General features: G+C 41.2%; 1 protein-coding gene across 1 annotated transcript in view; it reads left to right on the top strand.

Annotated features, from left to right (window-relative positions):
* atrn (attractin) overlaps positions 1-15,507 on the top strand; it is a 124,502-nt gene that overhangs the window by 23,529 nt on the left and 85,466 nt on the right. Inside the window, 9 exon segments of the mRNA XM_018685517.2 lie at positions 140-230; positions 1,922-2,171; positions 2,886-3,069; positions 3,431-3,585; positions 7,288-7,372; positions 11,296-11,519; positions 12,859-12,980; positions 14,084-14,222; positions 14,590-14,771. Coding sequence (XP_018541033.1) covers positions 140-230; positions 1,922-2,171; positions 2,886-3,069; positions 3,431-3,585; positions 7,288-7,372; positions 11,296-11,519; positions 12,859-12,980; positions 14,084-14,222; positions 14,590-14,771 — 1,432 coding nt within the window.

Genomic DNA, 15,507 nt, shown 5'->3' with positions numbered 1-15,507 from the left:
GAGTCTGTGTTTCGCTGATTGTTGTTTTTTGACATGTAAAAGTGATTGAACACAGATAAAATTAGGACATATTCATATACAATGTTCGAGAAGCTTTTCTGTCATGCTCACCACTTCTCCTTACTCTCTGTTTCTGAAGGTATAACCTCAGCAACAAGAGGTGGCTGACCCTCGACCCCTCTGTCAACACCGTCACACCACGATATGGCCACTCACTGGCTCTTCATGAGGTATGTGGGGGAAATGCACATCTGCTAGGACAGAGGACGTACATCGACACAATATGACTCTGTATTCACTCTTGTCAGAGGGTATTTTACATGCATCTGTTGTTTCCGCCAACTCAGCCTGAGTGTGCTATGAATATGACTTCAAAAGAGGAAGAGAAAAGAACAGATGACAACTAAATTAAATGGAGGCACTAGCAGAAACATTATAAACTCCTCATCCTTTTATTTATGCTTTCAGTAGTGTCTGTTTGTTGTCTGGAACTAATATATAAATCTCTGGGTTTTGATATGCTGCAGTGAAGTGGTGAAGCAGTTTCTTCTCAGCCAGAAAGACTGTTAGGAGCCGCTGATGGAATAATAAATGAGAGAAAGGATTCAGAGGAAGACGCAGTCTGTCTGCTCTGTGGTTTGAGAGAGCTGAGTTTGAGCTGCAGTGTTTGTAATGCACAAATTGCGTATGAATGTGCCTTGTAAGTCAATGTGGGCTTGCAAGACAAATCTGAAATCAAATCAGTGCTGATACATAACAGATAGAACTGATGTAAGTCTCGTAACCATGGATCATGTATCCGTTCAGGCTCTCACATACGCATACCCTCACAGGTTTATAAAAAGCTGAAGCTACTATGACAACACTGTCTCACCTTGAAATGAACAACTGTAAAATCTAGCTGTTTTCTGTGACATTCATGGCTCCAGAAAAAACTCTTTTTATTGAGCTATTATATTAGAAGGCTTAAGGGAGAAAATGCTATATGCTTCATTTTTTTAAAGTCTAACTAAACATAAAATAAAGGTTTTTCTTCATCAAAAAATCACCCAGATTTACCAAAAACTGAAATCCAAAATGGAACTAATCAGTTGTGAATCCCACAAACTGATCTACAGCTGCTGGTTGCAAGAACAACACAAGTACCCAATTTCAAGGAATATTCAGAACTATCTGCAATTCCTGCACATATATTATTAAGTGCATGAGTAGATTTTACACATTGACTTTTAGTTTGAGATCAAGAAAGTAATATGAAGTCTTAATGTCAAGAGACATTATTCTGTCTGACCCCCAGGCTGTATTCAGCTCTTTCAAGGGGGAAATTGCTCTGAAAGAAAGAAGGTCCAGGGAATAATAATAAACTGGAATTATTATTCAAACTCAAGGACAGGAGGAAGGTTATTGATACCAGAGGACTTCAGTGTGTCTTGAAGAATCCTCAGTGGGTTTTTTTTTTTTTTTTTGCTGTGTTAACTTTTCATTATTAGGTTTCATTAGAATGATAGTCCATGATTACCTTAGTGTAACTGTGCAGTTTTGTTCAGTCATAATGAGTACAAGTGCACCACAGTCAGACTGACTCTTACATACTAAATTAGACCAGTCTGTGGATAACTCTGGTGTTTCAACACACTTCCCTAATGTGGATTTATTATGTAAATTAAACAGGAGGATTTAATTCAATAGATCAGATAAAATAGAAAAATGAAAAAAGACTGTGAGACAGAAACAAAAACAAAATACATACACACAAAAGAAGATGCAGGATGATATTAACAACATTTTATGTACCAAAAATAACTATAGTGTGTCTCAAAAACTTTTCATTTAGTTTTATTTTGTTCATGTTTATTTAGTTCAGTTTTGGGACTTCTGCATATTTAGGACCTAATTTTGCTCCACTGTTTGTCTCTATCAGGGGAAGATCTTCATGTACGGAGGAAAGATTGACTCCTCAGGTAACGTGTCCAGCCAGCTGTGGGTTTTTCACATCCAAAACCAGACTTGGGTCCTCCTGAGCCCCCGAGCCAAGGATCAGTATGCCGTGGTGGGACACTCGGCCCACATCGTGCCTCCTGTCCAAGAGGGGGCCAGTCCTGTCATGCTGGTCCTGTTTGGACACTGTCCTCTGTATGGTTACATCAGCCAGGTCCAGGAGTACAACATTGGTAAGCTGTGTTGTCAGGTTTGTACAGAGACAAACTAAAAGTTATAGGTTCAAGGCTTGTACCTGCTGTGTGTCTTTGAGCAATGTACCCGACCTTTAGCTGCTCCCTTGCTTGAACTAATAACTGGCTCTGGGTGTGTGTGAGTGCCTAATATATCAGTTTACAACAACAGGAAATTAACACTGGCCACCAAAATGAAGCTAATGAGTTTTGGACTCGGGTGGTGTGTTCATCTAATCCACCAACCTCGTTGGCAGGAAACCAAACTTCATTAAGAGGTCTCATTGTATTCTAAAAGCCAATCTGTCTGAGAAAGTGGGATGAATTAACCTGCCACAGTCGCCGATGGACAAGAGTGCAAATCCTATTTGCTCGCAAATGAAAGTGATTTGGTTATTATCATTACCTGAATGTTCACCAATTAAATCCGATGGCTGAGTTTTGTACTTGTAATGCAATAATACAAAGATTTCTATTGGCTTATCTCTCTTTCACTAATAAAATGCTGTATAAACTGAGTTGAGCTCTGCAGTAATAACCTCCACTACATCCCTGCTGGGACCAAACACTCAGTCCTCCACAAAATACACTGAGAACTTGCTTAACCTGTAGTTTTAAACTGTAGTTTTCCTATTTTATTTTATTATGGGACCTTGAAACTAGTTTGCTGTTCCTCAGTGATCTTATTTTTTGTTTGTGTGACCCCTCCCCCAGCCAAGAACACATGGAGCATGGTGTCTACAGATGGTGCACTGGTTCAGGGCGGCTATGGCCACAGCAGTGTTTTTGACCCTGGCACCAGAGCCATCTACATCCACGGAGGCTACAAGGCCTTCAGCGCCAACAAGTACGGCTTGGCTGGAGACCTGTACAAGTTTGATGTGGACAAGAGAAAATGGTGAGGTTTTCTGTTCATTGACAGTAATGTGAAGTAGCTCTTACTGACACACTCTTCACTCAGACTTTGCTTTTTGATTGTGGAATAGAGTTGTACTATGTTGTAAATTCTGAGCCAAAGAAATGGTAAAATATTGCAGAAGACTGTATTAATGGTTACCAGGTAGTCAAGGGGAAATAAACAGCTGTAAACAAGAAGGAGTCTTATCATCACTTACAGAAACAGCTGCCACAGTAGCATGTGTGGATTGTCACAGCAGATGAAACTCATCTTTATCAGCTACACTGTTTGTCAGGAAAGCAACAGCTGTATACCAACTGTATACTAACTGTATGACAACCGTTGCTGTGTGTTTGTGCAGGACCATTCTGAGAGACAGCGGCTTCTTCCGTTACCTCCACACGGCGGTTATAGTGAGCGGGACGATGCTCGTGTTTGGAGGAAACACACACAACGATACGTCGATGAGCCATGGTGCCAAGTGCTTCTCCTCTGACTTCCTGGCCTACAGTCTGGGTCAGTAAGACACACACACACAATAGCAGCTCCTGCAGTCTGCTTTCCTGCTTCTGCTGAGCGTGCATCGTCTTTTTTTTCCTGCCCTGAGCTGCTTTGCATTCATACGGTCGCACAGACTCACACCTGGGAGCTGCTCAGTACAGCCGCAGTGTTTTGTTATTGGACACTGAGCAGCTCCACTGGAGCAACAGAAGGTCAAATGTCGCAACTCGATGTACACGAGCAGTAAACCACAGCTCACTTTCATACAAAAGACTCATAATAATGTGGTGTTTAGTTTTCCAGCAGTGTAGTGTTTTTTCCTCACACTCTCAGTTAATATTTGTCATATCCACATGCAGAATGCATTTACTCACTACAAATGTTATGCACATATTTTCCTGCATGGAGGAGCTGAAGCTGAGTGTTACCTTTTAAAGGACCCATTGGAGGTTACTTGTTTTGGCCTCTGTTTATGTGCATATTAATCTGGTTCTCTAGCTGGGATGGCTGGTAGCCTGTGCTGTCTGGAGAAAGTTGAATTTAAAACACTTTACCTGGTCCATCCAACACCTTTGGGATGCGCTGGATCAGCAGTGTCAGACCTTATCACCCAACATCAGTGCTGGACTTCTCTAATACTCATGTGGCCTAATGGGTGCAAATCCCTGAAGCCAGGTTCCAAAATTGGATAGAAAGCCTGAAACTAGGAGATGACTATAATTGGTTATAGCAGCACACTAATGCCTATGACTTTGAGTTGATCTGTTACCAATCACATATGTATCAATATCTGGATGTCCACATCTTTGCCTCTAGTATGATGGCAGCCCTAATATCTAGCAGTCTGTCTGACTTCCAGACATGAAAATCTTTAAAAGCCACGTGAGTGAGCCTTAGAGGCTGCTCTGCTCTTTACGCCCAACAGAGGCCAATCAAAAAAATCTTTAAAGAAAATCTTTTAAACTTCTAACTCCTGCTCAAAACAAATGCTGAGGTGCGCAAGTACAAGAATTAAATACATCCAAGAATCTTTTATCAGTCTAGCCTGACTTCTGCATTTTATTCACACTGGTACCATAAAATACAGTGAGGTCTTTGGGGGGAAAACTGGCAAATGAGATTTTGAAGAACAGAGCTGCAGTTCATTCTTGTCTCCTTGAGGATTTCTAGGTGAAGGTAAATACAAAGTGTTCAAAGCTTAGTAAAGTAAGCACTAAACCAGTCAGACTGGGATTCACACTGGTGGCGTTGGGAACATAATATCAAATCTCTAATGTTTATTCTAGTGTTTATTCTTGTGCTAGTGTCTATAATCAAGAAACTTAACCCTCAGTTGTGTAACTCAACTGCAGAGAGGGAGTGGTACATATGTACTGGTAAGAAGAAGAAGCAGAGAAAAGTGTTGTGTGATTTTCTGTCTCTGTTTATTGGTTCACTATGAAGATCTAAAGTTGATTGTTGTCGATTGTAGTGTACCTTTTTTGTATTCTAATTATAACCTCATTTAAAGTTGTCTGTTATGTTCGAAGAGAAGTTAGCACTGCTTTGTCAGAAACCATCCCAGCATCCTCATTTTGTTAGCTGCCAGCAAACATTGTTGTAAATTGAGTCGGCCTCCTTCCGCAGCGCTGTCATAAGCTGCTCATTAATGGGAGGCTTCATTCTGTCTGGATGGGAGGGAGAACTCCCTGCAGGCCGAGAAATGGCCTCAGGACATTCTGTTTTTCTGTATCATTACGAAGATGACTGACAAGCAGCGAAATTACAATCTCAGGGGCACAAGCACCCCCCTCCCCTCCCTGTGCAAGCAGCTTTTGTTCATGAGAATTGCATGTTGGGACTGAAACACCTCCAGCGTATGTCCCTTTTTCTGAGTAGTGTGAAGGTGAAGGCTGCAGTAGCATGTGCAGGGGGATCACGTTAATTTTCGTGTCCCATTTATACATTTACGTTACCACGTGTCCTCGCTTGATTGGCACAATGAGACTAACTCATCTCACGCTGGTCACTGCGGGAAACAAATTGTTTTCATGATTTCCTCAGAGAATTAGCATTTGAGTCGAACTTTAGAAATTAAAAACTTCATGTATTGTTTTTTTTCCCTCACTTCGTTCTGACCTCTCTCTCCTCCCTGCCACTCCTCATCCTCTGTATGATTTTGTAATTGGACAGAAAGGACTAGCTGGCTATTTTTCTCACCCCCCCCACCCCCCGCCAGCTGCAGGGTTGCTGTCAGCAGCAGCAGCTCTGTAATTGTCTGGTAATTACAGTCGAGATGGGCTGCGCATCGAGGACTAATTGCCCCTCCTTAACAAGCTGAACTCAATTAAAGTGTGGAATTTAAGGGCCGTCCGCTGTCCTGACATTGGTAGATGGTGTTGTAATAAATCCCCACTCTGAGGGGCAATGCACCACACCACCTGCAGTGCCAGTCTGTGACACCAGAGGGCACTGTCTACCTGTGAATGTGGAGCTCACATGGTTGTCACTCCCTCCTCTGGGAAACCATGATGACTTGCACTGCATTGTACTAACTGAAGGTGATGTGCTGCAGTCACTCTTCTGTGTTCCAGCAGCTTTGACTTTCAGGCTCACATGGCAGGTCTTTCTGTTGTTTATTTCTTTTTGTTTTGTTTGTACATGACAGAGACATGATAGGTGAACAACTTTCACGTACTGCTGGAACTTCATTTAAAAACACACCTAAAGGTATCCATCACAATATTCAGTCATTTTATTTTAACAAGGAAGTATTGATGTGGTTATCTGGAGGTCAAGACATTTCAGCTTCTGAGTTTAAATGTCGGTAAATTTCATTGAAATGTGAAAAGGTTTTCACATCTAGGCAGTTTTCTGCTGTATTTTTATGACTGGACTTCTGCAGGCAGCTAGGCTGTTCTTCACATTGTAATGTAGACACTGAAAAATAAAAATATATGTCTGAACCAGTGGTTTCCAACCCTTAGGCTGGGGGTCATTGATGATTAATGGCATGAGTAGCCTTTTTTCTTGTAAGTTATTGGATACTTTTTAACCTCTTCACATTTAAAGCCTCTAAAAAAAACAGAGAATGAAAATCACACTTCGTTGAAGTCCACTATAAGGCCATAAACTGAGGTCAAAGGTCATAAATGGTCCTTGCTTTCAAGGTGTAGCACAGGTCTAAACAACTTGTATCTTTTAAATCATATTGAGTCTGCTTTAATCCTAGATGTCAAGCCATCATTTGACCTGCAAATCACCAAATAACTGCTCTCTGGGTGCCTGTTTATTCCTCTTCAAGGTCATCAAAGTCCTTTTGAGCCCATCAACATCAACAGGGAGGTGAGGAAAGACCTTGACCAGGCTGTTAGTGTATCACAGGGTCAAAAACAACTGGACGAACGTTCCCATGGCAGTTAAACGTGTCTATTTCAACTCATTTTTGTTTCTAAAATCAGCTGTTGTTTGTCTCCACAATCAGCTTTCAAGTAGAGGGAAAAAGTGCCACTCAACAGATCGTCGCTGCTGTAGCAGTCACACCCTCAGTCCTCAGTGCCTTAGTCAAGGTCATTTTGCCCACTGACCTGTTGATTGACACGGGGATATGAGCTGTCACAGGTCTCGCTAACCAGCCGTGGCTTGGAAGCTGAATTTCCGACTGCTGACAACACGTATGATTTAATATGTGGGGGCAGGTCAACAGTTTGACCTCTCTGTGTCTTCTTTTCATTCCAGCGTGTGATGAGTGGACAGTGCTGCCTCGACCGGACCTCTACCATGACGTCAACCGCTTCGGGCACTCTGCAGTCTTCAGTGACAGGTAATCATCTATTTAGCACTTAACTAGAAGAATAGTTCTGTGCTTCACAGAGGATGTAATGGATAAATAGGAAACTGTTTTTGTTTGTTTGTTTTTCACTGAAGTACTTTATTCTTATTTTGTTTTCATTTTATTTACTATTTATAGAATATTACATGATGTTGCAATGTGGACATGAATATGATTATCACATTAAAAAATGATCGTAAGAGTCTGACTAAAGCTGCTGAGGCCCTGCTTATATAGTCTTATTGTAAATTCAGTCAGGGTGTTAATTTATAGACCGTACATAACATTCAGTAACCGGGTTATTGTGTCTTTTTGCAGTAACCTGATTTGTGAACTCGAAGCCCAGTTTCTGAACCCAGATCTAGAAAATCTTAGATGTATATAAGTAGTTTTTTTCCATGCGTACATGTGCATGACAAAGCTCCAGCACAAGGAAAGTATCACTATGGCTGCATAGCAGTGAGATAAAAGGAAAGATCAGTGTGTCCTTAAATTCCAAACAATTAAATCCAAATTCTGACTAAGACTGAGATCCAGATAAGTTGGTTCTCGCCACTGAACGGTAGTGAGTGAAAAGTCTGCACTCATTGTACCATCAGTCCAAATACTGGGACCAGGAAAGAAGAAAGACGGCTCTCTGCCTTATTAAAGATGGATGACAAATTAAAGGGAAAACTTGATTAAATGAACAGGCATAACAAGTGCAGATACCTCCAAACAGGGCACAAGGGGTCATTGAATATTCTGGTGACTCATATGCTGTGGCCGTCACAGTCTGAACCAAAACGAACATGGCGAGATTAGATATGGGAGATTTTGGAGTGACGTGTTGGACAGCAGTCTCCACTACCAACGTCAGAACACCAACAGCACTTAATGCTGTTTTTCCTTTTAATTTTTAATTGTGTCAGTATATCACTAAGACACTGAAACTATACTACTTGGTTAAAATAGATAGGGAGCAAGAGAAATGAGACAGGCCACTGCAGTGTATCTGAACATGTTTTTTGATTTCCTGTCTTAACCTGATTTCTCTCAGTAACCTTGTTTCTTCAGTGCATGTAAACCAGGGTGACAGATTTTATTTCCACTGTGGCCCACGCATCTTTAATTATGCACTCATGGTATTTAAAGGCATGTTGAAATGGAATATGTTATCCAACCAAGCGTGTTCAGTATCTGCATCTGATGTAAATATGAGCAGAGATGTGATTTTTCTCTTTTCATATGTTGTGCACTAAGTTTGACATTATGGGAGCTTTAAGCTTTTCTAATGGGAAATCACAGTCACTGGCTCTTTTATTCATGAACACATCTCTGTGTGCCCAGAACATGGGAGCACTAAGGGACACAAAGGGAAAATAGATTAAACTACATGGAGATATCCACTGTTTGGTGTTTGGAAAATTATTGAAAAATGATTGTTCTTGAATAAGTAAAGCTCTTTGAGGGTGTTTGAAGTTTTAAATTGAAGCGTTTGCTGGTAGAGGAGACAAAAGGTTGACAACAGAACAGTGTTTTTCCAAGTACTGACAGAAAAACTTCAGATATTGAAGATGTCTAAATGTTGATCATTTGTCCCTCATCTTTTTTGATGAGGACAAACTGTTGCAGTCACTCAGACCACTTGTTTAGGCTGTGACGTAGGCTCTGCGTCCATCCTACGCAGAGGTATAAACCAAGGTTTAAATGTCAGTTTCACACAGGTGAAAATCTGAATCCAAAATGCGAAGTGTAGAATGCATCTGCAAGAAAATGTCTGTTACAATCCTGACTATTTTGGTTCAGGTATTGTAATAAAGCTCTGCTCTCCTCATCTGTTATTAAACATTTAGAATCTTTTCATTCACTGTTGACCTTGAAAGTGAAAAATTTTAATTAGATTATATAAAAGTGAATGAGGAAAAAAAATCCAGAGTTGACAAAGAACACTTCAAACTGACGGCAACTGACAGAGAGGGTATTACTGAAAAAAACAAAACCCTGTTACCTTGGAAAAGCGTCCTTTCCTGCTCGTTCATACATGACATTTCATTATTAGTCTGCGATATGAATAGATTGTGATGGGGATGGTGCTGTGACCAGAAGGGATGACTCATTGGTAAGTATTATCTGCTCTGCCAGCAGAGCAAGACACAGCGATCCATATTAAATTATACATCCTGTTGTAGAGAACGCATCAAATATTAACATGAATCACCAGCCCTGTTGGAGTCAATCCTCACTGATGACTCCTGTTCCTCAGGAGCAATTAAGAGTTTGTTCATGCACTCGTCCGTTCATTGATCAAATTCAGATCCAACGCAATCACCGAGCACAAGAAAGAATTTAGAGCAGCAGTAATATTAAGCTTTATTTTATTTTAAGTAGCACTTTACAGTAAGGATTAAAAGCAAAATGATAAAATACATATTAAGGAGAGAAAATGGAAACTGTAGACCAGAGGAAGCTGGTCAAAGTCGTTATAGAGCAGTGATGAGAGGAAGGAGTAGTCTTGAAGGTCAGCTTTGAATGTTAAACACTGATGTTGCAAGAATGTTACTAATTTCTGCATTAATCAGGCAAAAAATCAACATCACATCGCCCCAGTTTTAGCCCCTTTACTTTGGTTTACAGCTGATTTTAGAATTGATTTTAAGGTTTTGTTTTTTACTTTTAAAGCATTCCAGGGTCTGGATCCAGCACACATACGTACCTGCTCTCATTCATAATTTTATTGTTGTGGGATTTTTATTTCCAGTTATTTTTGAAGCACTTTGTAACTTTGTTTTGCAGAGTTCCATATAAATTAAGTTGATTATTATTAATTAAGCTTTACCCCTTTCAGAGCACATGATGTAACGACTCTGAAACCTTTGTAGAGATGCAGTACATGCAGTCATGCATTTATATGTCCAATCACTCATTCATTCTTCATGTTAATTCTCTTGCTAAGCCGTTCATATGTCTGGAAGCGTCAGTTTTCATCAAAGCTAGTTTGTACTGAAGAAATAGTCCCTGTGAAACCTTTGACAGCATGTTTAGCCACAGTAACGAGGACATCACTTCAGGAAAGATGTTGCTCTTGAATTTTTTTTAAGTGTTTTTTTTTTCTTTCTTTTTTTTTTTTTTTCAATGTTGAGAGCACCACAAATTAAATTCCTGTCACCTCCCCCTGTACTGGGGTGGAGGCAGAAATCTAAGAGGTGGATATCTTATAATATGCACAGTTTAAATGTGAGGCAGAAAATGTGTTTTTTTTTCTCTGTAATTTGGATGAAAAGTCCCTTTTTAAAACATCCTTTCGCTGTCAGTGGTCCTTTCTTTGTCTGCAATGACTCACATCTTTTAAATGAGAAAGAAAGAGGCGACTAACGGATGTGGTCCTCTGCAAGACTCCCACATTCTCCTCCTCCTGATCCGTGCGCTCAGCAGGAAGTCTGGGGGAACAGTTTGAAGTGTGCCCTCTGTGATCCAAGGGGACTTTTGATCAGTCTGGTGCAAATTACCCATCCACACTGCCCAGGCACTGCCATCACCAGTGCACACATGTACACACACACAGACTCACACTCACAAAGTAATCCCAGCAGCTGAACAGGGGCCAGTGGAGAAAGATGTTCAAATATGCCCCGACCTGGCATCCAAACACACACACACACACACTCACTCACAGCAGGCGGGCCTGTCAGGTCCATCCACACAGGAAGAGAGCTCTTGTTGGGGATTTACCAGACTTGTGAGGTGGGCTGAAGCCCAGAGAAGAGGAACACCACTCAGACTAAGCTTCTTCAGCTCTCACTGTGCACAAAAGGTCGAAACTGGAGAAAATTGTGGGTTAGAAATTGGCTCCCCTTGCTTCCTGAGTTCCTTCCCTCTTTTCACCTATTTCTCCTATAGTCCTCTAAAATCTTCTCCCCTCTTTTGTCTTACAGTGTGATGTACGTGTTTGGCGGCTTCAACAGCCTGCTGCTCAGTGATGTCCTCATGTACACCTCGCCCAGCTGCTTGGCCTTCTCCAGCCAGGAGTCGTGCAGCCAGGCCTGGCCGGGGATCCATTGTGTCTGGAACAGCACCCAGGCGACCTGCCTGCCCTGGGAGAGCAACGCTATTGGACCTGAACAGCAGCAGCTACCGGCCTCCTGTAATACAAGATCATGTGGGTGTCGCCGCCATTGCATTGAAATCCTGCATTTGTGCTCGTCTGCCATGTGAAACTAATCCAAGACGATTTTAGATTCTTGCTGTTTTTCTTGAGGGTCTGCAGAACTCATCTGCATTCACAGCACTGATGTCCGATGAGATGCATAGAGTGACAGAAACAGCTTGTTTGTCACGGACTGCCAATGGAGTCTTACACATCAAAGAGGGAAAATGGCAAAAAATGCGTCACCAGGGTGTGTGAGCTTTTGAAATGTAGAAAATGTGGCCTTGATGCATCTTTTGAAACTGACGCTGTCATTTCTGTGTGTGATGAAACGCTTAGCTGATGAATCTGTTAGTTGATCAACAGAAATTATTATTAATTACAGTTTTGATAGATGCTGAATCAATTTATTAAGCACTAATGCCAAACATTCTCTGGCTGCAGCTCCTCAAATCTAAGTATTTTCGACCTTTCGATTCTATTTTATATCAGTCCGCTGAATGCTGCAGCCTTTATATGATTACCTGAGTGTGCATGAGAGTGTGCGTGTGTGTCCTCTGTGCATTGATGTGTCCTATAAACACATTTCACTACATTTAACATTTCTTCAAAATGACCGTACATCCTAGTTCTCAGGTTTCTACTGCCCTTTGTGTGTGCATGTGTGTGTGTTTGAATGTGTGTGTCAGGTGTGTCAGATAGGACAGGAGGAGGTAATCATCAGGGACAGTTCAGCCAGGTGTCTCCGCTTCCCGCTGAGAATTCTCTTCCGTTTGCTGTTTGCTATGTGTCACACAAAAAAATCCTCAGTTTTACCAACGCGGTCGGTCTCATTTTCCGGTGCCGGCGTCTACAGAAATGCTGGCAGATGGAAACTGCGCCCCAGAATATCTTTCGGGCACATTTAATACCACGGAGGCCCTCTGCTCTGTTGTTGTCTGGCAGTCGCCTTGCTCCAATTTCCCCAGAAGAAACCTTGTGTCCAGGAAGTGTTGACTGATCTGGCAGAAGCAAAATTACTTAAACTGCTGCGTAAGAAACAAACAGGAACTAACTAAATATCCTGTGCTCTCATTTTAGGGCTGTAGCTCAAATTCTCAATAAGAAATTGCAGTAGTTGAAACAGTAGGTTAACAATAGGTTGTGTCTGGGATAGTTTTTTAACCAGTGGTGTCTGTTAAATTACTATCTCTAAATACCCACTTTCTATCACTAGCAAGCAAAACAGGACTCACCAGTCAAGGTGTCTGGAAAGTGCACGGTCTGGTCAGGCAAATTATTCTTTCTGTCTGTATTGTTACCAAACTGTGGATTTGTTTAATTATGTACCACGGTCTTCCAAACTTTGCAGATGTTGATAACGAGAGATGTGACCAGTACACAGACTGCTACAGCTGCACTGCCAACACCAACGGCTGCCAGTGGTGTTCGAGCCAATGTGTTTCTCTGGGAAGCAACTGCACCTCTACCACGGTAAGAAAACTGACCCCGCTGGCACTGCTAAACCTGCTGACCCCGCTAACTCCAACCCTGCTGAGAGGATAAATGGATGCCACAGCTAACTGCATATCCACATCTGGCAGTTTAAGCTTACGAACTTTTGCTTATGAGAACATTTCTGTACACCCCTCATTCAGTCCTTTAGTTTACCAGCTATATGAGGACATGTGGAGAAGGGCAGTTCAGTTCTAAGAGAAGCAGGTGCTTAGAGTTTACCAGTTTCCTGGGGAAAAACTAGAGTGCTTTGTTTGTTTTGAACTTTAAAGCTGTGTATGAATGTTTTAGTTGAAGAGCAGTGGTCCTCTGTTTTCACATCTGGTGTTAATGCGGCAGCTGAACGGAACAGAGGCCTGATTTCACCTCCACCTTTTTACGATACAGATTCATATACTTTTTCTTTGTACATGAAAAAGATGATTATAAAGAAAATCTTGTGCTCTATAACAAGACAGTCACAGGCTCTGTCAAGCACCTTTCAGGCTCTTTAATGATGAATGCTCTGACACTGTGGGTTCCTACTTCCAGTCCCAGTGCATCTCCCCTAACCGGCTGAATTTTCTATTTTGAATAAGATACAAAAGTGTTGTGACAAACCTTCCTTTCATTTCCAAGATTTACTTCACCTTATAAATGAGGACATGTCAGATCAGAATAATGATTAAATAAAGAACTGATGAAGCACGTCTTGTTTCCAACTCTGAATCTGATTTATCAATCTCTGATTAAATCATTGCTCATTTAGATGCTGTCAGACACACGCACAGTCTGTGTGTCTCCTCCAGCACTGTTACCTGGACTTGTCTCTCAAGTGTTTGATAAATAAGCGTCCATTTGTCTGACTTCACTGATTTCATAATCTAATTCTTGTGATAACCTGGCTTTCTGGTCACAAATACTTGAATGTTTTTCAGTAAAAATCTTAATAATCCCAAAAATGACCTGCATCCTCTCCATTCATAATGAAATACCGTTTCATTATGCAGAACATGATCTCATTTATGAAGCATGAAATGTAATAATTTGGTACTTTGAGTCATAAGAGTTGACACCAGTTATTTTCTGCTTTCTCCTCCCAGGGTGCCATAGGGGAGTATGATGTTTGCCCCAAAGACAACCCATCATATGTGTGCAGCAAGAAAACCAGCTGCAAGAGCTGTGCTGTGGATCAGAACTGTCAGTGGGAACCACGCAACCAGGAGTGCATCTCCCTGCCAGGTAACTGTGGATGTTATTACATGTAAATTAACAAACAAAAAATGTTCGAAAGTTAACATAACATGCACAAGTTACATGCTTAGACAGTGGAAACTGGAAGCACTTTTATAACCTGGGTGTCATTGTAAGAAGAATTTCCACAACAATTTAATTTCTGAGATGTAGGTATTTATCACCTTCGAAAGAAGTGATATAATGATATGGTCACATCTTGATGTATGGATAAGCATGTTGCTAATCAGCTAATTGCTCTATAATTACCCTGATGAGCGAAAAGGGATAAGGCAGAAGGTAACCATTTATATGTCAGCCCACTGACCTGCAGTGTCTATTGTTCCAACTCCTCGTCTGTTCTCTCCATTACCAGAAAATGTATGTGGTGAAAGCTGGCATCTGGTGGGCAACTCCTGCCTGAAGTTCATCACTGCGAAGGACTCATATGACAATGCTAAGCTGGCCTGCAGGAGCCACAATGCTGTCCTGGCCTCACTCACCACGCAGAAGAAGGTGGACTTTGTCCTGAAGGAGCTGCAGATTATGAGCATGGTGGTAAGAAGGACGAGGGCTTTGGTTCTGGGTATTACTTATCAGATTAGATGAAACTTTGGTATTGCCAGCACATCAAGCAAAGACTACATTAGTTAAAGCAATGAGAAAGCATAAGAGATTCATGTTGAAACAAGTGCATTTATACAGAATCCAACAAGAAGTGACACACCAACCAGAAAAAATCTGATTTCCTGTTTCTTATTCTTGGTTATGACCAAGAAATTGACTGTTGTTCATCTTTTTAGTTTTTGAACTTGGATGTCTTTGCGGTAGCTTCTCTCCTTTCAAATGTTGTCTTTTTATCTGCAGGTGAGCTCTGGTCAGACTCTTTTTGTCTGTAATTCTTGGACCAGTGAGCGTGAAACAAATCTTACATTAACAGATACTTTCCTCAGAGCTCAGACATCTCTTACTCGCTCCATTAGAGCAAATGCACGGAAATCTATCCCAACAATCGACCACAACCATCACAAGCTGCTGTTTTGTTTCATCAGATGCAGGTCACGTATCTACAGATATGCATAAAGGATGGGCAGATGTACAGTGGTAGTGATCATTATTTGAAATCTGCTCACAGAAATGAAACCCACAGCATACAGAAAATACATTTTCTGAGAGAAGAGGCATACACTACATGATTTATTCTGTAAGTACTGAATGTCTTGAATGAATCTGAAAATATCTACTTGGCCTTGTGACTTTGATCCTGCACCATTTAGTGTTTTTCTTGTAATGT

This window comes from Lates calcarifer, linkage group LG19, assembly GCF_001640805.2.
Source record: "Lates calcarifer isolate ASB-BC8 linkage group LG19, TLL_Latcal_v3, whole genome shotgun sequence".
Classification (NCBI taxonomy): Eukaryota; Metazoa; Chordata; class Actinopteri; family Centropomidae; genus Lates; species Lates calcarifer.
This window is presented reverse-complemented; position numbering and strand designations above follow the sequence as displayed.